The sequence below is a fragment of the Corapipo altera genome, unplaced genomic scaffold (genome assembly GCF_003945725.1).
Source record: "Corapipo altera isolate COAL_440 unplaced genomic scaffold, ASM394572v1 2b, whole genome shotgun sequence".
NCBI classification, from domain to species: Eukaryota; Metazoa; Chordata; class Aves; order Passeriformes; family Pipridae; genus Corapipo; species Corapipo altera.
In genome coordinates, this window is record NW_020884874.1 from 8,177,248 (window position 1) to 8,204,189 (window position 26,942).

The 26,942-nt window shown below is 36.7% G+C and overlaps 1 protein-coding gene across 1 annotated transcript in view; it reads right to left on the bottom strand.

Annotated features, from left to right (window-relative positions):
- SEC63 (SEC63 homolog, protein translocation regulator) overlaps window positions 1-26,942 on the bottom strand; it is a 59,695-nt gene that overhangs the window by 22,112 nt on the left and 10,641 nt on the right. The window contains exons 2-10 of the mRNA XM_027633757.1: window positions 19,704-19,803; window positions 18,770-18,884; window positions 14,997-15,109; window positions 12,324-12,385; window positions 9,193-9,251; window positions 8,441-8,491; window positions 5,791-5,899; window positions 3,178-3,272; window positions 425-557 (exon numbers count right to left, since the gene is read on the bottom strand). Coding sequence (XP_027489558.1) covers window positions 425-557; window positions 3,178-3,272; window positions 5,791-5,899; window positions 8,441-8,491; window positions 9,193-9,251; window positions 12,324-12,385; window positions 14,997-15,109; window positions 18,770-18,884; window positions 19,704-19,803 — 837 coding nt within the window. The remainder of the gene's footprint in view (window positions 1-424; window positions 558-3,177; window positions 3,273-5,790; window positions 5,900-8,440; window positions 8,492-9,192; window positions 9,252-12,323; window positions 12,386-14,996; window positions 15,110-18,769; window positions 18,885-19,703; window positions 19,804-26,942) is intronic.

Consider the following 26,942-nt stretch of genomic DNA (forward strand, 5'->3'; position numbering starts at 1 on the left):
ACATTTCAGTTTGAATATTTACAAGTACAAAAAATTCCAAAACACAAACTGAAGCTCACAGGTAACTGGAAATGTTATAGAGAGCAGCATTATGCTTGTCTTGGATTTCCTTGCTCTGAAAAGCAAAAAAACTTCACTTGTTTTACCTTTTACCCTATTACAAAGATAAAAAAAGTTTATCTAAGCCATTTGCAGCCAAAGGCATTAAAAAACAAGATATCAGTATTACAGGGCTGCCATGAGAATGAGTAAATGCTAAGTAAATGTTCTAAAGAGTCATTAAAGTTGAAAAACTAAGTACCCTGCATAGAGGCTATTCAGCAGAGATCCATTCAACTCTTTAATGGACAAGAATCATAAGTACTGTAGCATGCCACATCTTGCTCTGTTTCCAACAATATCTGACTAGGGGAAAAGCCATTACCTTCTTCAAGGACCTCAGGAACTTTTATCCGGGCAAGATGAGTCAACAACAGAACTCTGGCTTTCAGACTGTAAGGGCAGGTGAGAGGAGGCTCATTCTTCTTTAAATTTATGCCACCAATTTCTCTGATTAGCTAAAATAAATAGTCAAACACAAACAGCTATTTTGTTGCTAAAGAGAAGCAAATACAAGACAGTTTACAAGGAAAAAAAGATACATTCACTAAAGCAAGCCTTTAAGTAACTTTTCCCTGGAAATTTCTGTAGAGATAAACATTTACCCTTTTTATTCATAACCCAGCTCCACAAAGTAAAGAAGTGTCTTTATATGCATTGTTTCAATGTGGAAATGAGGAGGGATAAAAGGGGGTAGTAAGAAACTTATCTTGAATAGCTTTAAGTAAATTTGTACTGGTAGATAAATATTTTTTAAATCTCAACTTATTGCCAAGGTTTACTAGACTCAACCATACTTCTAAGGTATTTACATTAAACTCGATACACACAAGCAACAGCATGACCTTGAGACCCTTCACCCATCTAAGACACAGCAAACCTCCCCAGAAACACTCTCAGTTATCACAGGAAGGAGGTTTATAAGTCTGAAATCCCTTAGGCTGAAGATCAAGTATTTTAAGTTGCTTATAAACTGCACCAACTTGAAAAAAGAGTGGTGTTCTTTATTCAGGATGACCTTTCTTGATCCCAACCAGATCAAGACCCACAGCTCAAACAGGTCTGATTAACAGGAGCTTAGATAAAGTAGCACCAACACATAGCCCAGAAGTTTCACTTTTTAAGTCAAAAGGTTACCTGAGGAGAGACAGAGATTTCAAAATCTCCAGCCAAGAAGAGAAGTCTGGGTATCAACAACTAAGCTACAACAACCTTTGACCAGTCTTCCCCACTCTTGAAAAAAGATCTTAAGAACATCCTGGTATAACACTAGACCAAGAGTAGTAAAACTTTGATAAGAAAACTTTGTAAAAACTATCAATACTTGGTTGAGGATAAAATAGTGAAATAAAAATGGGAACAATGATGATGGCCCCAAAAGCAGGATATACACTAACAAAAATTATTAGCAATACCCTTCTGTATTGATGTTTCAGAGAATCGTACTGCCATATATTCAGAAAAAAAAAGATCATAGATGACACTGATTACTGGAGTTTTAGAAAGGGAACAAAATCCAATGGTATAAAATGCAATAAACATGCATACCAACAAGAACTGCAGCTCAAAGACAGAAGCCTGTTAGCTGGAAAACAGAGACACCCTATGACAAGGGAAATCCAGAAAATGTTGAGATCCTACTCTAATTGAAACAGTTGTGGACAATAGTATACTGAAAGCTATTCCTTGCAGAAATACAGGAACAGTATTCAGTGCCACTGACTACGGCACTGCTAAGACTTCACATAGAAAACTGTGGAAAATTCTAAGAAAATTAAAAATAATGTAAAAGTTAGAAATATATTGCCAGGGAACAGTACCCCTTTCAGCATGCAGCCGGAGGAGGGAAATAAAGAGCATTTTGGAACAGAGGGGAATAAAAGACAGCTTTTCCAGATTAGCAAAATAAAGATAAAAAGATAACTAATGGGCTATTGCTTCTGTCTATAGATGCATTAAGGACAGACAGCAAGAATCATTTTGACTCCAGAATAGTGATGATAGAAACCAAGGCTATAAATTGGTCACAAAGAAGACTCCTAACCACTAGAACGGCAAGTTCTGGAACAGCTTCTCAGCAGGATATGGTTACAGGAGACTTGACTGCCTTTTAAATAATGAGTGATTAAATGTAAAGGGTTTGCAAAATGCCAGTGCTTGCAACAGCATAGGAAAAGAACTAATGATCAAGGTGATGTTTTCCAACCTTTTGCCACGACTGCCACAACCTCACCTTTTCATTTCCTACTCTTCAAGTCTACAGCATCATAAAGAATTTGTAAAAGAGACAAAGACAACTAAGTAAAGAGGTATCTCAGTCTATTTTCTTTATGTTTAGGTCATGAAAATATGTTTACAATAAGAAAATTCAATTGTGTGCATAAAAGGTTAAATCTGTGAGACTACCTCCCCTCCTTTGGCCAATTCAAAACATTTTCATTGGAGCATTTGGATACTGTGCTTTAAACTTCTTAAAAGCCAAGTGTTAGTTCCTGATAAATAAGACTACCTAAAACTCTGCTAGTAATAATTATTTGCCACAGTATGCATTATGGCATCTCTGTTGGAAACACAGAGTGGAAATGAATATAAAAGGAAACCAGAGGGGAACAGACATTCATGGAGGAATCTTTATAATATTTCAAGACATTATTAATTCAGACATTGGATAATAATTTTATTTCAGTATTGACATACTCAACTAGATCTGTGGTAACGATTTAAAAGAACCTTAACAAAGGGTGATTACCTTCTTATATCAGTACTCAAAATTTGTAAGGACTGACACTCTATTTTTTTTATTTAGTTTACCCTTCCCCAAAAGCTGAACCCAGCAGTCTATACACTAAACTGATTCCATTTAAAATAAGCATTAGTACCAATTATTGTTATCTTTTCTTTTAAAAAGTTTAAAACAAGTCTAGCTTCTAATTCCTATTTCTAAAGGGATGCAGTTATATCTCAGTAAAATTAATGCTTTGAGAACTTGAATTCTGTCAGCTGGTCACCTAGAAGCACCATCTCCCTCTTCCCTTGAAGGGGTCAGTTATTTATTGAACATCTCCTGATATAACTGACCTGTGGTATCCAGATGTTGTCTGCTGGTCTGCTCGTTGCATCTTTATTGTACTGAGGATCAAATTCAGATGCCCCTGCTAAAACCATGATAAGCCCTGCAAAGATAATTGGAGTCAGACAAAGAAAATGACAACAGCATCCTAAGCCATCGACTGATTCTTCAGAACCTTCAGCCATAAAAATTACTCCCACTCTTCCTCCAACAACCATGAATACCCACATTCTCTAGTGGATCAGTAAGTACTGCCACAGGGCAAAGGACAAAAGAATCAATGCCTGGCACGAGACAAAGGAGATCACTCAATGCTCCATTTTGCACGGCATCAAGTCCAGCATTTGACACTAAACGTCTTCACAAAAACAAAATTAGGCTTCTTTAGGACTAGCAGACATCACTGCAAAGCAGTTTGACTACTACTGCATGCTCACAGAACCATTCCTCTCAGCAATCCATATGTCTGCAGCAGTATGATGATGTGTACTGAAGGGGGAGGTAGAAAGGATAAAATTTCAGCTCAATTTTCTGTCCAGTAAGCATTGAAAATTCACCCCCAAAAATTCTTTTAATTATTAGAAAAGCAGTTCAGTAAATATCCCTGCAAAAAATTGCACAGAGATGATGGACTGCTCTTTTCCTAACGTGATTAGGAAAATTCATACTAACTCAAAACAATCTGTTGTGTAATTAAGACAAAAGTCCTACACAACTGGGTATTTTAGTCCCATCATAACATCAGTCCGCTCATGAACGTCTAAGACCCCTCACCTATAGACAGTCAGAAAAAGCTCAGGGAATCATTTGCTCCAGTTAAAATAACATTTTCAGCAATAGTTACTCAAGCTTCTTTCTTAAATTTTGAGCAAGTTTTCTTCTGAGCAATCAAAGTTATTTATGCCCACTTGCAGTGCCCAGTGAATTCCAGCTACTAAAAATGAGTCAAGTTCCCTGAGCATCAATTTTCATTTCCACCCTCGATTATCTATGCACTTCCTGAGCAAAGCATATTGAAGAGTTTCAGACAACTATAAATATCTTCTCATTATTTAAGATCAACAACTGTGGATCCTCAGGAAAGGAAATTTTAAAAAGTTTGCCTGAAGCCTGAAAAAATACCTTAAAGAAGGCAAGTCATGCAGGTCTGTCCCACCATTTCGCTAGCCCAGTTTGACTACATTTGCCCAGGTTTAAGCCCTGAGTTTTTGCACTGATACCACACCACTGTGGAATTCACAACCAAGCCTTAACTGATCACTGTGTGGTTTGTCTAAGCCACCTCAGCTGTACCTCATTTTTAATTCAGACTGCACAACAGACCTCAGTATAAAAAAACCTGACCTGCTCCTGATTCCAGGACTACCTGAAAGTGTTAAGTCCTTAAATAAGGCCACTTAAACCTAGAGTTGGCTTTTTAACCAAATCTGTAGGAGAGATAAGGCAAGCCTCGAAGCTGTGGTTCTGAGCAAGGTTCAACATGAAATAAACTACTGCTGACAACAAGTTTGGAGAAAGAAGAGACCAGGTTTGACGTGATCACCCTAAGCTTCTAACGTCTCACCTATTCTCTCAATTCCTCCTTTCTCACCTAGCTGGAGAGAGAAAAAAGCAAAAGATTATGAAGAATAAGATTTATAAAGAATATAAACTGGTCTGAACTAATCCCACACATAAATCCATGTGTGCTGCGAGTAGAAGGCTAACATATTTCCATACTCTTATCTCTTACACCTCTTGGATTGTCTGTGAAGCACTTCTGCTCAGTAGGAAAAGGATGTATCAAAGAGCAGATTTCAGCACTCTTCCAGCAAATCTAAAGTTGAACAACAGTGCAATTCAAAGGAGTAAGAAAATACTTTAATGAACCTTTTTAGAAGGTTTTGGGGACTCTTCTACTCTGCTTTTCAATTGCTCTAAGCAAGCAATCTAGTTAAATCCAATCTAGAACTGTCTAGTACTATGCCGATTCTTCAGGGCCACGCCAGCCCCCAAACCGAAAGGTAAAATTCTGCACCAACATAATGCATCAACAGATTTCCCCAGAAAAAGGGTTTTTTAATTCCTTTAAAAGTGAGTAGAGAAGAAAAATAAGTATATTGAAAACTACAAACAAGTAATAAATTAACATGAAATTGATAGCAAAATTTTTAATCAGAAATCTAGCTCTAATATAACAAGTAATAATAGAGAACCAGAAATGCTATTTCATTCTTTATGAATATAAATTTTTTCTGATAGCCCCTAGAAAATTCCCAAAGCCTATTTTGTTACACTAACATAAAAAACCACACAGACAGAGGTTGGCTTCTTGTGGCCACATAGTAACTGAGGGCTACAGGCAGGTCAGCATGTTTTTCCCAACATGCAATATCCTTTTTTCTTTTTTTTAACGTATAGGTGGACATAAATATAGATCTATACAACTCCCTCTCCCAAATACTTAAGTCTTCTTACAGAGTACTCTTCCTCTGAAACAAAATGAAGTTTTAAAAACACTCTAGAAGAACCAGAACCATTACTTTAACCTAACAAAGGCTTATAAAGTAGGAGTATTTAAAAATCAGCAGGCTGACATTTCCAGATGAACACATCAGCATTGCAAGATGCCTTTTACTTACGTTTCATGTCCATGTTCCGTGTTTTATAGACAAAATATGTATATATTTGAGTTGTTCGAATGAGAATCTGATCTCCACTATATCGTATTGATCGGTACCACCAGGAACCCTGAGATATTCAACAAGAACAAGCTGATGTCAGATATGTGGAAACTCAACAAAACTGGATGACTTCACGTCTGTTGTCAATCAGGTAACTTGGCCCAACTGACTTTACCAATGTTAAGGCCAATTGAATTTCCAAAAGAAGAGGGAAATGAAAAAAAATATCTGCTGACACAAATTTTAAAAGCACAGTGATAAATTCATCTGAGAGAATCTGATGCTATATGTTTTTGGATGACCTCTAGCCTAGGGAATTCCCCCAAGGATATACAGCTGCACACATATCCACGGCTTTGGTTATTTTTGATGTTGTTTTAGTGAACTCACTAAACAGTAAATCATCAGTAAATCATCCTAAGATTTACCACTCTCTATATACATGGTAACTCCTTAGAGTGCAAAACAGCATTCAAATCAAACTCACTTTAGTCAGACCAAGGCCAAATCAAGAACAAATATGAGATTTATTTCACTATGAGAAAATTTGGAAAAAAAAAATTAAATAATCTAATCAGAAAACACTTCTGAGAAGAGGAATCTGGAGGCGGCACAGTGCTCTTGCTGTAGATTTTCAGAATTAAGCCATTTGCCTTCAGATAGACAGAAAAAGTTTTCCAAACCTTCAGCAACACTCCAAGAATTGAATAACTAGCATTACACCAGTGCCTGAAATTATGGAACTCACTCTATAGTGATTGTACTCTGTAATATATTTTCAGAAAAATGGTGTGATGGGTTATAAACTGCAGTCTGTTTATCAAACTTCTCCCTGTAACCAAAACTCACTTAACATGAGAAGAAACCTTGAAGATACTTCTTAATCCGTTGTTAAGTTTACCATAAGGGAAGAGAACCAGCATTAAAATAGTAAGTGATGCTTACTACTATTAATTTAATAGGCAACTATAGCAAGAACTGTGCAATCTACTTAATTATTTAGGAAATGTTATAAGACTGGCTCCTCACAAACTTCTCAATAAATTAAGTTTGATTCTTCTGTGAATAGATGAACCCTGACACAAAACAGTACACAACTTCATAAAAAGTTTTTCTGCAGAAAAATTTTGATTACAATCCAACAGACATCAAATTTTTGTCTAAGCACAGATATTGGAAGAAAAATGTAACTACAGCTAGTCCAAATCTACATGAAAGAGGCTGCCCTAACTGCTTCTGATGTAGCTCATATACAGAATATTATTTAGGTCAGTGGAGGTCTGGAAAGAACTACATATCAGTATTTTCCTTTTTGTTGATCTGGATTCAAAGGGTCCAAGTACCCTTACTTTATTTTAGTTGTCTATCAACTATAGGATGACTACATTGTCGTCAACTTCCACTTCTTTATTGATTCATGAAAGAGAAAGGGGCCCATTAAAGGCATGAATCATCATCTTATGTCTACTTTAGAATGAAATGATAAAATAACCTGCTCCATAAAAATGACTATTCTTCTTCACTGACTATAAAAGAAATTTACAGTGACAAGTCTGAATGTAGAATCCTACATCTGGTATGGGGCAAGAAGAGGCAAATTAATTTTTCTGTGCTCAGAACATTTCTTTGTACCAACACAAAGGATGTTCACTTTCACTCGGGCTACGATAAACATGGTATAAATCACTAGAAGTACATGTACACAAAAAAGCATCAACAGACACCAACTGAAACCTAAAAGGAGAGACATGAAAAACAGGTAGACATTGCACCCTGGATTTCAGACATCTTATTCAACAACTTGAACGTGGTGATTTCAGCAATTTTCTACACCAAATCTTCAATGACGCAGAAAGACTCTCAAAGTGAAGGGATAATGTCTGGCTGAATTTCTGCACACATTGATGCATGCAGCTGCCAAGACCTCAGGACACTTTCTCAAATGAAAGTCTTCTTCCCCAGAACATGAAGGGTTTTGGGTGTCAATTTTCTGAGTCTTTCTTCATGCCATACCCCAAATGCACCATCACTGGATAAGGGACATTGCTCAAAAGCAGTACTGTAGGGCAAACCCAATCCCTGAAATAACAGTCATCTAGCAATTGATTCCTCACACAAAGAAATCTCAAGGGCAGACATCTCATGGCCTACAGAAGATCAATAAAAACTGAAGTTATGAAAATAAAGCCAGCCAGGAGAAATCAAATCAACAACCTGTTCCACATGCACTAATTATTCTAGCACCACCAGCTACAGACATCTCAGTCTTGGCTCTACTGTAACACCACTGAATATCCTCTTGAGCTCATCCCCCCATATTAATTTTCTTCAGACGAATGAAAGAAGGTACAAGACAGATTACATAACTAAGTAGCTTTTGTGATATCTAATATTTTCCCTGCAGCTCCCTCTCTATCATGGCACTGCATTTTTCTGGGAACTCTACAGTAGTTACACTTTTTTTCACAATAAAAAAACCACATGCATTTAAAAAAGGCTCATTTGCACTCTCCCTCCATGAAAGGCAAGAATTAGCAACTCTATATCCAAGACAGCTTTGTTTACTGCTTGCTTACAGAGGGTAGAACATTAATCAGATAATACTTACCACAACAACTGGAAGAATAACCATAAATGCTAATCCATATACAAACAAAACCTAGAGGAAAAAATATGAAACACACTGCGTTAGGCACCTGTTTAACCTTTATTCTAAAATACAGTCAAGTATTATTACCACAAGCCTACTACAAATTAATGCAAGTTTATTGCATAATACCTGTCATCATTTCTGAAGAACAACTTACAAGTAATATAATTAGATGGGTAGGGTTTAAATAAGGAGTATCAGTTTAGTGTGAGTAATCTTTTAAATGATTCATGCATTGTCTCAGGACAGTTTCTTTAATAATTAAAAAGTTGGCAGCTAAACTGTGATGCAGTGGACAGGAATGATTAAAAGAAATCAAGTGGTTAAGCCTTAGAGCAACAAAGATACAACATTTAGTCCCTGTATGATTATAGCATCACTAGCAAACCAAATGCAACTACAGAAACCGAGGAAACAGTTCCATGTGTGTTTTCTTGCAACAGCAAACACACTTTGTAACAGGGGTGACCATAGTACAGCTTCATTATCATTGGAATAAGACCCTTCCAAGCATATTAATACTCTCAAACATTAGATTTAAGCTACTCTAATACTTACGACTCTTGAAATTTGCTTCAAAGATATGCATTTGGACCAAAGTATTATTAACTATGTGTTTAGACTAAAAATGTGCAGTATGAGGCACAAACGTTTTAACGTGAACACTTGAAAGTTCACATTAAAATTCTAAGCTAAGTAAGCTGACTCACCAAAATTGAATTTTTCTGATCCACAATCCAAGCTGGCAAAGCTATACCAAAGCTTGTAGCTGCAGGATGAAAGAAAATAAATTCACTATAAAATATAAAAGAACAATTTTAAAGTCACATTATGCCTAACAAACAAACAAAACAACCAACCCTCAAAAAATCTTCATGTTTACCACTTCAATAAGCAAAAATTTAACAAATATAGTGAAATCAAAGAAACTTATTAGAAACACACTCAAGTATGCAATAAAATAACAAGACTTAAATACCACATCTGAAATACCAAATATTTTAGCTTAACATATTGCAGTGAAATATATATTAATAAATATTGTCTGTCTATTTTAAAAAAAAAAGATTTCACAGATTGAAAGATTTATGAGTTTTACATTGCAGAGTTTTCAGCAGTTTGAATACATATAGTTCAGTAAACACATGAAATTGGTCTGAGTAAATGACTTCTATGGGAAGTTTTGTTAGTTTGTACCTTTAGGAAAGTCTGTTAAGATGTAAATTGTAAACACAAAACCCTCTGTCAGTTCAAATTTCTGTGCGATGGATAAGAAAGAGAAAGGAACATTTTTCAATTCAAAAGGAGTTAGGCTGCACAAAAGGGAAGACATGATTCTCCAACAGTAACATCTGCGGCATTCAGATCTGAATGCAGAATAGCATGTCTTCAGGCACTTTAGTGGTAATAAATTAAATTTTGCAAACACTATCTTTCCCAATACTGAAAGTTCTATGAAACGAAGGAGTGGAAGAAAAAAAAAAAAAAAAAGACTACAGATTTCTATAACCTGCTTAAAAGGAAAACAACATGCTTTCCTCAGTACTAGCCGGTATCAATGAGGAGTAATGCCTTTAATAGGGACAGACTAGGATCCCTATGTACTTAGATACTGTTCTGATACTATTTCCAGCAGATCGTGATAGCCATCAATTCAGACAAACAGTTGTTATGCACAAGCCTAATGTTTTATAATTAAGTTGAAAACTATAATTTGTTGAGACTGAAATGAAACATCTGACAAACTTAACCACACCTCAAGCACAGCAGTTCAACAAAATAATTCCCAGTGAATTTACCACATTAAGTTACAGCTGGACAGAGAGGAATACTGCTCACTGTTCCTCTTTGCTAGGCACAGAAGGGGGGATGTACCAAATTTAACTTGGTTAGATGTGTCTAACACCAGGATGTGCTTCATCTCATCCCAGAAAATACCTCTGTAAGGGACCACATCCATTCTTTGACTATACGGAACTAGAAAACTAGAGTATGGAGTTTGGATACAGATTTTTATGCTACAGATGTAAAATGAAGAGAATATGAATTTCATTAAATTAGAAAGCTCCCTACATTTCAAAGTGGAACATTGAAAGAAAGAACATTACAGAATTGAGGAGGGAGAGAGAAAATTTAAGGGACTTCTCCTACTCTTCAGATGAAGCAGTAATGAGAGGTCTAGAAATAAAGCAGAGAACTCTAATTTCACTGTAGTCTGAGACAGAGTTTTCAGAAAAGGAGGCGGCTTCACACACAGTATGAACTGCTGCCCTATCGAAGTATCATTTAATTTTGCCCTCCAGGAATCCAAAGTCCCTTAAGTTTGTGAAAACAGTCACTGAGCCAATCGCACAATCATCTTCATGCCTTTAAATTCTCAACTTTTGGCTGAGTTTTCTTTTAAGTCACAGTCTCAGGTCCATTCAAGGACACTGACATACTGCTGAACTCAAAATCCTATGCCTTAGCAACATTAAGTTATCAGTTTGTGGATGTAAAAAACAATTTAACATTGAGAAAAGTCTTAGGAAAGCTATTTGTGCGTATACCGGTCTAAAACTTAAAAGTACCACTTTGCTAATATTGTGACAGTATTTCTGACAAAAGATTTTATTTTTATTTTGCAGCAAGAGGGACAGAGACCTCCTACTTGCACAGCTAGGGAACCACAAGAAGCTAGGAGCTGAAAGAAACCTGCTATGTTACAAAACACAGTGGTTACAGAAAGTTAACCACCACCTTAGTGGATCAAAAATGCCTTTGTCTGACTGTTGGCAGAGCTGGTTTTTTGAAGGGAGAGGGAAGATTTCTTTTTTGTTTCTTTGACACACTGGTTCAAGGGTTGGGGCTGGTTTTTTTCCTTGAAAAATTAATTTCCTATGTTGGATGGATACAATTCACAGGAAGAATTTACAACACAGAGTTCCCCCACTTCACTATAATTTCATAATTAAGTTACATATCCCATTTACTACTTCCAAGCTGGCTGTAACTCATTTCACATAGATATGCAGTATACACTTAGCCCCCCAAACTATAGGGCATCAACAGCACAGATCTATGGAAGACTGCCCTAACAAATGGCAGGTTTCAATTTTGCTTGTAATAGCCACTTAAACAACAGTCACAAAAATGTTTTATAAGCAACTCACACAACTGCAAACAGGGAAAAAAACTACTAACTTTCAGTCTTAAATTGTTTTAATTTGGATCACCTACTGTACAACTTCAACGCACCATCATCAGGATTATTTTCATGTAGCTACCTGCCCAGGAACAATCTACAATGGGATAATCACCTCAACTCCTCAAGATGAAGGAGGCACAGGCACTCAGTACTGCTTTCAGCAAATGGAAGGCCGATGTGCATACAGTATTCATTTCAATACACACACATCCTCATGTATATCCCTTCAAAGTGTGTTCATTGCATTACTGTGAGTTGTTTATTTTTCAATATACATCTATAATATTTGGTCGTAAATACCAAGAAAGGTTTAAAATTGACAAGTTTCTGATAAGTATTATTCTATTTTTTGCTTATACCTCCATTAACATTGGCAAGTCTCTCTAGATACCTACTGTAGCTGAGTAGTCAAAAAATAACCCTTCTCTTTTTAACATAATATGAAATTTGAGAAATATGAAAGCAAAACTCTTTCCTGTTTTTCCATGCCACCACCCCCCCAGAGCCAGTTTGACAAGCAAAGAATTGATAAGATGCATTGCTTCAAATCACAGGAGAAAGTTATTATATATAACCATATAAAGAACTGAATACTAATCAACTGATCGGATATTAGCTCTCAATATATAAAATTCTATAATTCATAATTCTTACCTTGTGGTCCATCTGGATTACCAAATTCTTCCCAATTTTTTCGTGATTCTTCATCAGTTAAACTAGTTACAAGAAGAGATATAAAGTTAATACAGAAGTAAAGATACTTCTCTAAATCACTAACATACAGAAACTTTAAAATGTGCTATTTGTACTATCCTTTTAAGATGGCTGGGCAAGCTAAACAGATTTTGCTATTTTCTGTGTGAAATCTAATATGAAACAATACTACTGTATTCCTTCATAATACACAGGCAAATTCTTTTATCACTCTGACAGGAAAAGAAATCAGACACACAAGAAGTATGTGCAGGAAACAGAATAATCACATCTCCCTTTCACGAGAGTGAGTGCATACTCATCAGCAAAGAGCACTTTTTGATGTCTGGTTACAGTATAGCAAATTTTGAAAGACAACAGAGGTTGAAAACGTTCTGGGGTTTTTGGAAGGAAGGTGAATATGAAAGATTAATTAATAGAGCACAAGTGGTCCATATGGGCCTTTAATGACTGTATTCTAGATTGTTAGCCTTTGACAGCATGTGTTTGGTTCTTGGGTTTTGTTTTCTTTTCCCCCTGGGACTCCTTCATTGCATAATTTAATTCTCTCTTCTTAAACAAGGCACTACATTCTAAATCTTCCGGTTTCTGTGCCTGTTCTGGAATGCCAGTTTCTTAGCAATAGTATGCCATCTAGACAGAATCCCTGTTACTAGAAGGAAGAACATTGCTTTAGAAAACAAAATACTATGCATCTGCTATATGGAAGATTTTGTCTCACGGAAGAAACCCAGTGAATGAACCAGGGCTGATCATTTCTGAGTCTCACATTTGTTGACAATCAGACTCATTTTATGGGCAAATTTTATATTCTTTCAAGACAGCATGGCTTAGGAACTTCACCATCATTTACTTCAAGGTATGCCTCCGCCACAGCCCTTGCACTAGTCTTCAAAGTATCAAACGGTAGCACCAAGCATTTGAGTGCTAGCTTGCAAAGCAAAGAATTTAAATGTTTCAGGAGTTCAGAAAGCCATACCAGAATTTGCTATTGAAGAGACTTTCATAGTGATTACACATGTGTTTAAGCAGAAATATGATTTCAAAACTGCTCAAGTGAGCATGGTGTTGGTTCTCCTTCTCACCTTGCCCCAAACAGGACTCTCAGTCAGTAAGGTCAGCCACACGGACAACTGACTTCAAAGCAGAAATCACCAACTTCCTAGATTCTCGATGATGTGACCGACCCAATGAACCCCTACAATGGAATAAGGCTCAGAGGGATGGGCAAGGGCAGTGTGCCGTGCCACTGAGTGACCACAGTGATTCAGCACAGCTTGCTACAAAGAAGCTGACTCAATCTCAGCACAAAGGGGACACAAAAGTGGCCTCTGTTTTAGACAAAACACCTATCAACATGTTTCTTCAAGTACATTAAAAAAGTATGTCTGCTCAAGTTTGAGAGACCAGCAAGGGGGGAGTACACACCTTACTCAGCCCAACAGAGTCTAAAAACTAGACAACTAGCAAAAGAGTTTTGAAGACAACAACAGGCTCAACCCACACATGCCTTCCCATCACCTGGGGACACCCAGCATTGTGACAGAGAATGTATGACAGTGGTAACTGGAATCACATTGGTACCGTGATTAAACCGCGTATTGAAATTCCTGTATCTTGCTAAGTCTAACTTGAAAAATATACTAAAATATACTAAAGACACAACACAAATCTATCGCTCCACTAACTCAGAGATCACATATCACATTAACTGTCTTCTAAGCAAATTTGATATTAAACATTCCACATGTGGAATATCTAAAAGAACCTGAGCAGAGACTACTGGACTCTGACAGATGATCATTTAGACTAGAAAATATTATAAAGTTGTATTGACATTCCATGTATGAACAGCATTACAAAACCCAAACCACATCTTGATTATGGGGGAAAAAAAAAAAAAAAATCAATAAAGAGAGATTTCCTTTATACCAAATTCTAATATTAAATATCTTCTTTCAGATAGTAAAAAAAAAAAAAGCTGTAAGTAGACATAAACCCAAAAAATACTCTAGAGGAAAAGAAGATTCAAGGATTCAGCTTTTAAGAACTACACAGGTAATGTGAAACAGTCACCATATAAAAAAACAGGACTGTAAGGCAAGCGCCAATGGAATGGGAGATGGGCAAGCTGAGAGAAAACTGAGTCAGAACCAGAATGAAACATCTTTGTCACTAGATGGGAACAGAGTTAAAATGCTGTCTGTCACTCCTTGGCTTTACCACCAGATGAAATGAACAGTGTATTTATTTTTTAAGCATTGCTTCAAAACTGCTGCGACGGGGTTGGTTGGTTAAAAACCATAACACCTATTTTGTTCTTTGTCATCTTTAAGATTTAACATGTGTTGCATTGGAAACATTTTTTCCTAGCTGACACAGAAGTTCGAAACAAAGATCAAACACCTTACAGTATTCTGACAGTTTCAAAACAAATTATCCTTCCTAACAGGTACAGAGAAACACGCGCTGAACTGAGACATGTTTTGACTTGCATTCCATATCCAAATACACTTTTTCCTGTCTGCTTCAGCCATCCTTGCTATTATCACAAAGGATTCCCTCCCCGTAATATTACATTCCCATTTTTTTATGAGCAAAAAAGAAACTTACGCTGCATAGGCCTTAGCAATCCTCATGAACATAACTTCATCTCCTCCTTTATCTGGATGGTATTTTAGCGATAGTGCACGGTACTGTTTCTTAATTTCTGATATACTTGCTCCCTTAAAAAGGAAAGGTTTGAGTTTATTAATAAATATCTTAAATAAAATCCATTCTTATATATGTAATTGTAACACACACTGCACATTATTTCTCTGAATAAAAGAATCATGTTCTAATATAGGATCATGAAACTATATATATATTTCATGAAAACATTATTATACTATTTTTCTAATAGCATTCTTATACCCATTATATTTTTAAATCAAGACAGAAGTCACAGTCTAAAAAAAGACATTCAGATGACTGGGTATGGGTTTTTTCCAGATTATTTTGCTCATCCATCTATAGAAAAAAGAAAGGACTTCTTATCCGTTTGACAAATCTTATCGTCTCTAAAACATATTCATGAATACAAGGAATTCTCACTTGCAGTGAGAATATTTAAGCAAGAGTTCATAGATCAAGTATGATGGTTCACTTGCAGCTTGCCTGCAGAAATAAATCTGTCAGTTAGCAGGAACAGCGGGTTTCCCTGCTGCTTAAGAATGCCTTTGACTAGAATCATCTTACCCATAAATTATTTCTAACTTCTTGAACAAAGGGAATACATTACCTATACCTGAGAAAGATTGATTTTTACTCTTCTACAGCACATTGTTAAATGACACCAACACAATCCCCTGTGTGTTAACTTTCAGCTTGGACTGTGAACTTCACTACTCAAGAAACCCCACAAAACGTTTTAGTAACATATTAGAAGAAACTTTAGCTGCTAACATAGAACCACTGCCATGGTGACTTTTCAATTTTTTGTGGTAGAGAAGCCTAGTATGCTGACATTAACTGCATAATAAACATACAAGAAGATATTTAAAGATGATTGTACTATTTCAATAAATTTAAACCAGGAATTAAACTACCCTGAGGCTTCACTTGCTGTTGCTTTATCTCACTTTATGCAGTCTGTCTATCATATTTGAACACTATTTTTCAACAGCATGCCTGCCTCATTTAATGCACAGGATGAATTTACTCCATAATAAATTAGACTTCAAGTAAAAATATTTCAAGACTAGATGAAGAATGCCAGATGAGCAGCAGAAGCTGGACAGTAGGGGGGGTGAAATCAAGTTGGTTGAGTAGAGATGGGTTTTCATAGCTCACATGAATGCTGTCCACAAAAAAACCCCAAAACTAAATTTTTTCTCTCTCTGACACAGAGGATGCATATGATCCCTGATGAGTTGATGTCAAATTTCTATCTATCGCTAATTGCTTACTCCTCATTTTCAAAAGCTAAGCTACAGAGATTAGGCCTGACTTACAGAAATGCTTAGTAGCCTAGGACAGTCAGTGTCAGTCAGCACTCTGCTTGGAACACAGAGCATCCCTATATTAACTACTCGCAAAAAAAAGAAAAATGTAATGCACTAATTTTCTTACTTAAAGAATCAAAATTATAATCACTGTTGAGCTTCATCTTTATGCCTTGGATCCCATCTCTAAACTGCAGTACAGATACTTATTAAATGAATCAGTAATAATATCTGAGTGGCTTATGTATTAGTTAATTTAAGTGATGTGCTTCAAAAAGAGCTATACCATGTTCAAAAGAAAGTGCTGATATTATATACAAAATAAGGTATATGGACATTATCTGGACTTTGTCTGTGTTGTGGTTATCTTCTGGAGAAAAAACAGCTTCTTGTTATAAACTGATACGCTGACATAAAATAAAAAAACTAATCTTGACCAGAGTGTGAATGCAAAGAAGCAAATTAATTACTGCGCATCAAAACTTTAAAGTGCTTGAATCTGCAACCTTTTCATTTGTTTAAGTTTGGGGAGGTTTTTGCTGCCTTTTTTTTTTTTTTTTAACAACAGTAACATTTTCATTATCTAACAACACTTCAACATTTGTATCACTTTATCAGGAGGGTTGGCAATGACTCTAAAGGTTCCATTTGTATGGTAACAAATGAAAGCTGCTAATTTTCATGTAGTCCCAATTAAAAGTTTTTCAAGAGGATTTAACAGATACCACCTGATAGCAAGAAATACGTAAGACACACTGGGATGTCAGACTCTTATTTTGAGCCCTACTTCAACTACCTATCTTCAAACCCATCTATTCATTCCCCTTGTAACATCTCTGGCTTTCATTCAGCTTGTCCTTATGACAGTATGCTCCATCCTACCATTCTTGAGACATTCCAATATTGTCTTCTTTCTCTGTGCAAGCTGCACTTGCCTTGCGCACGTGTACAGGTTTTCATTAATAAATATGAAGTTATAATTCACTACATACATACCTTTTTGCCCTCTGGGCTGTTATTTGTAGAAATTTGCCAAAATGACAAAAGAAAATCCTCTGATGACCTAATCCCTAGCCTGGTTTGTTTAATCAAAGTTAATCCAGATATACGTACATTTAAACTCCATGTGTCCCACAGATACCATTCAAGAGTAAAAATTTATCTTGTTCCTTCCTGTGCATCAGTGAGAGAACTCAAGTCAGCAATCAGTCAGTCATGGAGGAACTGAGCAGGGGTTGAATTTAAATAACTTGCCTCTAGACACGGTAGGTAGGTGTTAGACCTGTCTAGCCAGGAACAGGCTACAGACGACTTATCAGCTATAATGGCTTTTGTAGCATAAGGTACTGCTTTTCTATGCTGACAAGCCACATCACTAATGGCAAGAGATGTATTTGTTAATGTTTATATACATATTAAGCTCTCTCACACTAACGGTATACATCAAGTTTAATCAAAACAGGTACATTCAAAGTTCATTCATATTCTTGTGTTGAGCTGTATCCACAAGTGTTCTTCCTCAGACTTGAGAGTGAAACATACCTCAGGCTTCAGATTGAAAAGATGATTCTACTGTTATTCAAAAGAGGAGCTTAGGATCAGGAAATAATTAACACAAGAAGAGAATTTGCTCAAGGTATTGCGGTTAAGATGAAGAGTTTGACTAGATTAAACAAGACTTTGAGAGCTGTTCAGAAGGTCTATTTGTCTCCTTGGGATATGTAATTCTTTATATCCATTTTGAGTCAGTCCTTCAATATAAACAAAGCTCTGCATCTGTTTTCTAGTTAAGCATTATGTCTTCTTTTTTCCCCAGTTTAATAAACCTATTGGCTGGTATATCACTAGTTAGAATTTGTTGTTTGCATTCACAGATACAAGTAAGATTCAAGGTAACCTTTACTACATCAAAATGTGCATCACCAACACTCCTCAGTGAAACTTCTCATTTACAAGAGAAATATTGCTGTACAACAACTGTAAATTAAATGAATTCACATTATTTTTATACAGTTTTTTCAGCACCCATTCAGAAGATTTTTCACAGGGCATACAAAGCAGAATTTTCGTTTTGTTTTGTTTTCTTGTACCAAGAGAGGAAAACAACATCAGAATAAGATTCAAAATAGATTAAAATAAACCACCTCACTTTATTAGGTTATTAGAATTTTGAAGGAGCTAGATACAAAAGTCATAAATTAGTACAGATATAGGCAAAAAAACCCATAATGACTGACTTTATAATATGCAGTAGCAACTTTCCCAGGCCAAAAAGGATAAAAACAGTAGATACATTCACTAAAGTTAACTTACTTCAAAAAAACAAGTCTCAAATTTGGCATCTAGACATAGAATATAAAGTTACAGTAGTACAGACTAGTGAAAGATGCTATTACTTACAGGATCCAGATGTAACACCTCATAAGGGTTGTATTCTTGATACTCTCGGTCAGTTTTGGAAACTTTGTATGCAAGAAACAAAAATAATGCCCAGCCAGCAAGGAGGACTATTTTCCTGATTGGAAGAAAGAATTTTTTAAATACACAAATCCACTAGCTCTAGCACCATTCTACAAATAACATTAGAAGCCACTTGTTATCAATCTTCAAGAAACAATATTAAAATAGCAAAAAATATTAAAGCAGGTATTAGTAACTCAGTTACAATACCACCTTTGACACAGATAAGAGCTGCTCTGATTTCTAATTAATTTCTTTTTCTAGTTTTTAACAAAGGCAAGCCACTATCACAAAGAATCTTTCCATTCTATAACTGTCTGTCCTCAGCAGGTATACAACAGTATTTCCTATTTTTAAAGGATGACTTAGACAAAGTCAGTATTAAAAAAAAATAAAAATGCACAAACCTGAAATAGGCAGAAAAATATTTTCAGAGTGGGAATATGGATATAAAGCTATTGACTTCAAACACACAAAATTATTACTCTTGTATATTTGAATATATATGTTCAGATATTAAATATTTAAATCAAAAGACATCCCTAGCACTACTAATTTCAGTGAGCGAGAATTATTTTTCTGAACAAATAAATGCATTGTTTACTTATTTTTTTTACTGCTGAGGTTCACTGGTTTCATTTAGAAGATACTTCACGCAGCACAAACAGCATCCATCTTGATTTCAAGCCCTACTAAATAATAATGATTAACTATTAATTATTCAAATACAGCAGATCGCAAATGTCTTTTCAGTGACACAAAAGCCAATGTTACAAAACTAATTCCAGCTGCTTTGATTACAGAAAATATATTTTCATTAAAAAAACAGTAAGAATTGCTTTAATGAAAAGTCATGCAAATGAAATGTACGTACTTTACTGTAGGAATTATGTTTTGTTGCGGTTGTAGCAGTCGCAAACGATACCACAAGCATCTTCCATATACATTTCTTATATTCTTTAATCGAATTTGCTCTATAAAAATAAAGAGAAAGATTGTGATTAACCAAGCTGACAAAACACAGAACAACAAAAATGGTCACTTCACCCTGGAGTAGGTGGTACAAGGTCAGTTGGAGGACTGACAAAAGGTCCAGTATTACTGGAGGAAAGAATGCTTTTTATCCACTGAAGTGACACTGCACACCCATAATCGTAAGAAGTGGGTCAGATTACTTGCTGCTACCTAAAAGGAATACACTCTGTTACCCACATGCCACATAGCAACCGTCACTTGTGAACTCAGCCTTTGCATGTCTAATATGCACCTGTAAACTTTGCTTCTGCCATTTTATACTCAACTCTAACAAGTTTCCCATTTCAGTATGTCAGCTACTGCATGCAGGGAAAACAAACAGAACCTAACCCACATCCAAACTGGTGTTTGTATACAATTAAAGAGTGCAGCGAGAACAACAGCTCCTTCCTCAATTCAAAATATGATGCATTTTCTTGCTCTTTGTGACGAGTTGCCTTCATTTGTGTTTTTTCGTTGAACAGGAAAAGGAAGGAAGATTAAAGTAATAGTTACTTGTAAGCCACACAGCTCAGTAATCCCTGCCCTTGGTTAATGGGGTATCCACATTAATGACAAAGTAGCCAACAAGATTTCCTCCCTTGGTCCTTTTAGGACAGGATGAGGCTGGAAGGAAATTGTATTTATACTGCCAAACTCATCATGATGAGGCATGGAAGCTCTCTCTGTTAAGAGCTTTAATTGTATTTCAGAGTTAATCAAGACCAACCCAGCCTTGGTCAAGGAATTCTTTTATTCTAAGAAAAGTACAGTGGAAAGCAAATACCTTGTATAGAATTTCTGTAAATACTGAAATTACAAGTTAAAAAGTGACTTCAATCCCGTTTATGTAACTTGTCTATCCATAAACTATGCACTCTGACCTGCAACACTTCTGAACTAAGGAGGTCACTATTAATTACCTTACTTGCAAAAGAACGAGACCACTAGGCTCTTTTCAGGCTAAAGGAGAAAGAAATAAGAGAAAAAAAATCATCTTGCCTCAATACATTTAGATATTGCTGGTGAACAAAATTTAGAAAGGTAATTGTGAACTATCTAAATATGGGAATTATATTAACAACTTTGATCTGAAGCACACATCAATCATATCCTACTAAGTCTTAAATCCACTTTTGGCCTTTTGACCAGGTGATGTCTTCATGGAATCATAGAATGCTTTGGGTTGAAAGGGACCTTAAAGGTCATTTAGTCCAAGCTCCCTGCCATAGGCAGCGACACCTTTCACTAGGCCAGGTTACTCAAAGCCCCACCCTGACCTTAAACTGATCTCAACTAAAATAGTAGTTATGATACATGGAAACATTTATTATGGAAGGTAGTGACAACCTCTGTTTAGTTGTTCTGAAGGTATTGGGAGGTGGGATACAGTGTTCAGTGATCTACTCTAAGCAAGAATGTAATTTAAATGAAAAATGCAGAACTCCAGTTTGCAGTCACCAAACCATTTAAGGCAGAAGCATGACCATAAGTGCCAATGCTGTGTACCATATCAACCATGAGTTCAGATTCAAGGCAGATCAGATGTGAGCACTGGATGTTATTTCAAACTCTGGCTGATTTGGCAGAGAGTGGGAACACAGATGACACGTGGCCACCCACAAACTAGTAAAGCAGACAAAAATTAAAGCTTGCAGAGACAAGGCACCAGAACCAGAAAAAAAAGCATATCAGCTTATTCTGAACTACTTAATTCTATAAAGTATATCTTCCTCAAAATTCAATATGACATTAAACAACCTGATGCATTTCCTGAGAGTATTAGTAGTCCCATCACCCCCAAAGAGTGATCCAACTCTTGCAGTGCTTCAAAATAAGCTTCCAAACTTGCCTCACTATTCTGTGCAACAGATAAACCACACACAAGTACTATGCAGCTCCCCTGATCTGCAAAGATTCTTCACATACCTGAAAGAGGTACTACATGAAAACTTCTAAACAAAAAGAATATGACTAAAATTTGGTTAAGCAATTGCCCAGTTAGTTTTATTCATGTAAGGCTTTAGAAAGCACTGTGAAGGAAAAGTTCAGCAGACAATGAAAACAGAGTGAAAATGCAACACTGACTACCTACTGGCAGAATGCAAATTAATCTGGCATTTTCTCTTTGCAACTTTTTTTTTTTTAAGACAAAAACTGTGGGAGATCTCTCTTGATTCAGAACTGGATCCTGCACAACCAGAAGTGAGCTAATTGTTACTTAGAATTAAACTACAATTTTTAAAGCAAAACTGAAGAGACACAGAACTAAACATAAAGTTGGCATTTCAAAAAAACCCAAAAAAATAACACCATTAAAGACTAGACTGACAATTAAGTTATGAGGACTAAAAAGCTCTGCTACAGAAACAGGGAGGAAAGTGTTCAGGTTTTAAATGGTCACTGGACAACTATGAGCCACAGTGTGATGCTTTTATGAAAAAGTCACTGATTGTACTTGAACAAATGGGGCATCACAAGCCTCGCAGAAGACGCATGTGCTTATGTGAAGTCTAAATCCCTCATTTCAAATATTGTCAACGAATTCAGTCATTCGGTGCTGAAGCAAGATGAAAACAACTGCTCAGCAGTTCAGCCTGGTCCAGTCTGTATCACAGCCCCACTAACATTTCTGCAGCACAATCAAGAGGCAGTGCTGTTTGGTCACCGTCCTGACTGACCTGACTACACTGCTTGTAGAAATACCTAACATCAATATGAAAATGCAGTACCAGTGCTCTTGGAGAAACAGAAGGTGACTAACAGAACTCTGTTTAGTTAATCATGTAAAACTACGCCTAAAAGGATGTGACTCCTTTTAGTGTTTTGCTAGGATGTTTTAACAAGCTGCTGTGCCTTGTCTGTATAAATCTACACCACAATGCCCTGCTTCTCAAACCTGCTGATGTCCAGCCCTGCAAGGACCAGATGACCCTCTCCTTTCCCCACTCGGCACCCTCCCTGCAAGAACCACCAGTACCCTTTACCTTACCATGCCAAAAACCTTCCAAAAGTGCCTTAGAGAAAGGCACCTTGGAGAAACATAAAACAGTTGTGCAAGATAAACTGATGACTTGGCATAAAGTCAAATAAAAACTGACCACTAACTGCGGTTTATAATTATCAGAGAATTGAGGTTTTGGAACAGTTTTCCAGTAACAGTTGCAGAAGACACATTTTGTGACCAGTCTGACAACAGCAACAGAAGAAAAACAAAAAGACCAACCCAAGGCAAGTGGTATGAGCAAAATTTAAGCCCTGTGAATATGTAAACAGCACACACCTAAGTCAGGTAAAAACTCCCTGGTAAAAGGAGTCCTGGAAGAGGTATGCTGCACAGGGGGACCTCTTCAGCCAAATACCAAATGAAGGCACGATGCTAAGCAGCCATTGCATTTTTTACACATGCATCTGAACAGTTCTGGATCAAATCTAATTATAGTTAATTAAACAATATCAAAGCAAAAGCAGTTTATTAATCCCTTTCTGATCTTGGGATGGCAATGGTCTCATCTGACCATCAATCCCAGAAGGAAAAAGGGCACTAAAAAGATGAAAGATTTTTTACAGTTACCTGTTCAGAACATAAAGAAAGAATAAAATCCTACTCAAATTGAGGCTAAAGCCCAGACTACCCAAATTCTTCAGAGGTATCCTGAGGCACTTCCTCTGTCACATGCCATCATTAACACATATAAACTTGTGGAATTCAAAAACAGGCAGCTACTTGGGCAAAAGAAGGAGTACAGACAGTATCACTCCCAGTTTAGGCAGAAAGCCACTGGCAAAATACCATACTGAGTAAGAAAGCTATATTCCTACCGTATCCAGGAAAAACAGGTTTCCTGTTTATTTACAGAAAATGTATGTGATTTCACCAAAAAAAAATACTTATCTTGTTAGGAAGACATTGACTGTAGAAAAAATAAATAAAAAGAAAAACTTTTAAAAAAATTGAAAAAAATAGAGAGGAAAAAAGAGGACAAAGTTTAAAAAAAAAAAAAAGAAAATAAGGACTATTTTTTAAAAAAGAAAATTAAAAAATAAAATTACAAAAGGAAAAGAAAAAGAAAGAAAATTTAAAAAGGCTAGCAAAGGCCAGAATACCTGTGCTTAACAAAAGCAGCAACATACTCCTAATGAGAAAGTTGTGGATAAATGAGGTCTTTTTTGCTTTGCCTTTGTCTCCCAAGGAACTTCCTTTTTACACAAGTGGATTTGCCATGCCACAGAATTGGCACACTGTCCTTGCAATATCCTGCAGACCCTGATCACACAGGAGTAAATACTTTACATACCACTCAAGGTAAAGCTCTTCAGTGAAATGTGAATTGTACCTTCTTTGGATTTTAGCTCTGGAATCCTTGTTCTGTCAGCGAAAGAGATTCAGAGTTTGAAAAGCAGAGGAGTTCTCCTATTTCTTTTTGGTCCAGATCACTGCTCCCCATTACAGTATGAGAGCACTTCTGACAACATCCTTTGATGATCCATCTTTACAGGGAGACAAGCTGGGGGGAGGATGGGGGTTGAGGGGGGAAATGCTTTTCCTTTAGTCAAAATGACTTCTCATTCAATGGGCAAAACCCTTAACAACAGTGAATCTCTCCTACGTTTTTAAAATAGGTATTAAACAGCCTTGAAAAGCAAAGGCATAATACATCCCTGGGCTTTTGAGTTAATCTCACTAACAATAATCATTGCATCAAGATATTGTTAAAGCACCCTCTCAGAGGATGATGCTGACGCAGTTCATTTCTGTAAATAATCTGGGGAAGCATCCCATGCTTGATTTCCCTCCAAATTGTTCTGGATCATCCAAGGTTCCTGAGATATACAAGCAGATTTTTGCCAATACAATTTTGACTCACAGGGGTTCTCACAAGTACCTATGTATAATATCTTAACAAATGTATGCAAATATCCAGCCAAAACTACATCTTAACATACTTTTCAAGTTCTCGAGAAATACAACTAGTACTGATACAAAAGAAAATCTGTGTACCATCTCTTTCATTTATTCAGAAAGCACCATAGAATGGTTGGGTTGGAAGGGACCTTAAAGATCACCTAGTCCAAAACCCCCTATCCTGGGCAGGGATGCCACTCACTAGACCAGGTTGCTCAAAGCCCTGTGCAATCTGGCCTCGAACACTGCCAGGGACAGGGCATCCACAACTTTCTTTAGGGCAACCTCCTTCAGTACTTTGCCACCCTCACAGCAAAGAATTTCTTCCTAACATCTAATCTAAGTGTCTCCTTGTTTTAAAAACACACAGATACATCATCCTATAAGTATCCATCTGCATAAAAAGTCACTCTTTCTCTTTTTATAAGTCCTCTTTAAGTACTGAAAAGCCACAATAAGGTCTGTTCAGAGCCTTTTCTTCTCCAGGCTGAACAACTTCAGTTCTCTCAGACTGTCTTCATAGTGGAGGTGCTCCAGCCCTCTGGTCATCTTCACGCCCCTCCTCTGGACTTCTTCCAACAAGTCCCTGTCTTTGTTGTACTGAGGACCCCAGACCTGGACATAGGTTTCACAAGATCAGAGCTGAGGGGCAGAACAACCTCCCTCAACCTGCTGGCCTCGCTTCTCTTGAGGCAGCCCAGGATGCAGTTGGCTCTCTGGGCTGCAAGCACACACTGCTGGCTCATGTCCAGCTTTTCATCCAGCTGTTTCCATAGATTGTGTCTATAACTGAGCCATGTCTGACTTTTAAGTTTGAAGTTCACCTATCTTATATATTTGTTTCCAAAGAAACAGGAGGATACACTTAATCCTTAGGTACGCGTGACAAATGATTCCTACCTAGACCTAACTCCAGGTTCTGAAGGTCCCAAGAAGCAATCCAAAAGAAAACCTAAGGAAGATTCTTTTTCATTCTCCTGAGGAAAGAAAGAAGAATTACACACTCATTGGAAATGGGAAATTCTAGAAGTGATAGAACGGAAAGAGGTACACGCAGAATTGTACAGAAAAGTTTTAATCTCCAGAATCTTGTTCTAGCTGCAACACAGGTCAGCTTCGGGGAAAAAAATACCACAAATAAGGCTATTCTCATCAGTACTTATAACTAAAGCATATAAAAGTTTAAAAATATCATAGTCAATTTGTAGGACAGCTAAAAGCTACCAAAAAAACTAATACCCAGAATACATGGAAGCCACCGGTTTTCCATCATTCTACCTCAAACAGCAGGAAAGAACAGAAGTACATCCTAGCCTCCTGTGTCCTTTCTACCTTCAGGCTACCAAGAAAAGCAAAGGCAGAAAGTCTAAAATACAGCTCCCATGGACTTTGTGAGGAAGAGAAACAGGAAGGAAGAGGTGCACATGAAACATTCTGCCCACCAGATGCAGACGATTCATCTAAAGGAGAATGCTGTTTGGTTTCGAAAGAAAATTACTTCTTTCAGCAAGGAACACAGAGTGACACAGTTCTGCAGCCCTAGGAAATGCCAAGATCACTTCAAAACAGATTTTTCACAAAAATTATTTGCAGCATGTCATCCTCTCTCTACAATCGAATGGAAAACTTGTACCTGTGGAAAGCATCAAGAGATGCAAGTAATACACACAGCATGCAAGTCTTGAGTAAAGGCTACAATCCAAGGGTACTGCAGCTCTAAACATGAAATCCGTTCTGTTAAAACTGAGGGCAACAGGCTCAGTTGAAACGCTCTTTCTCTGGGTTTGCTGTTTTTTATTCAGGGTTCTACAGTTCTAATCCTCTGAACTGTGCACTAAATACGTTCTTCCCATTTACTTTTCAACAGCTACATGTATGTATACATATACAAAATCTGAGGTCTTGGGCTTTTTCCTGCTTCAACAATTACAGAAATTAAACACTGAACCGATTCTCAGATAACAGCTGGTGAATACAAGTATGAAAAGGCTACCCTACTGCCTTACTAGGCCATTTCTGCTTAACTCTATTGACATTTTCCTTGATAATTATTATAAAATAAGACTCCACATGGATACAGTATAGTAACTGAGAACAATTTAAAAATCACAGTGTTAGGAAAAAACTCTACAAAAAAGCTACTAATAAACACTGATAACGATGTTTTAAAGCAGTAACCCATCTTTGCCAGCA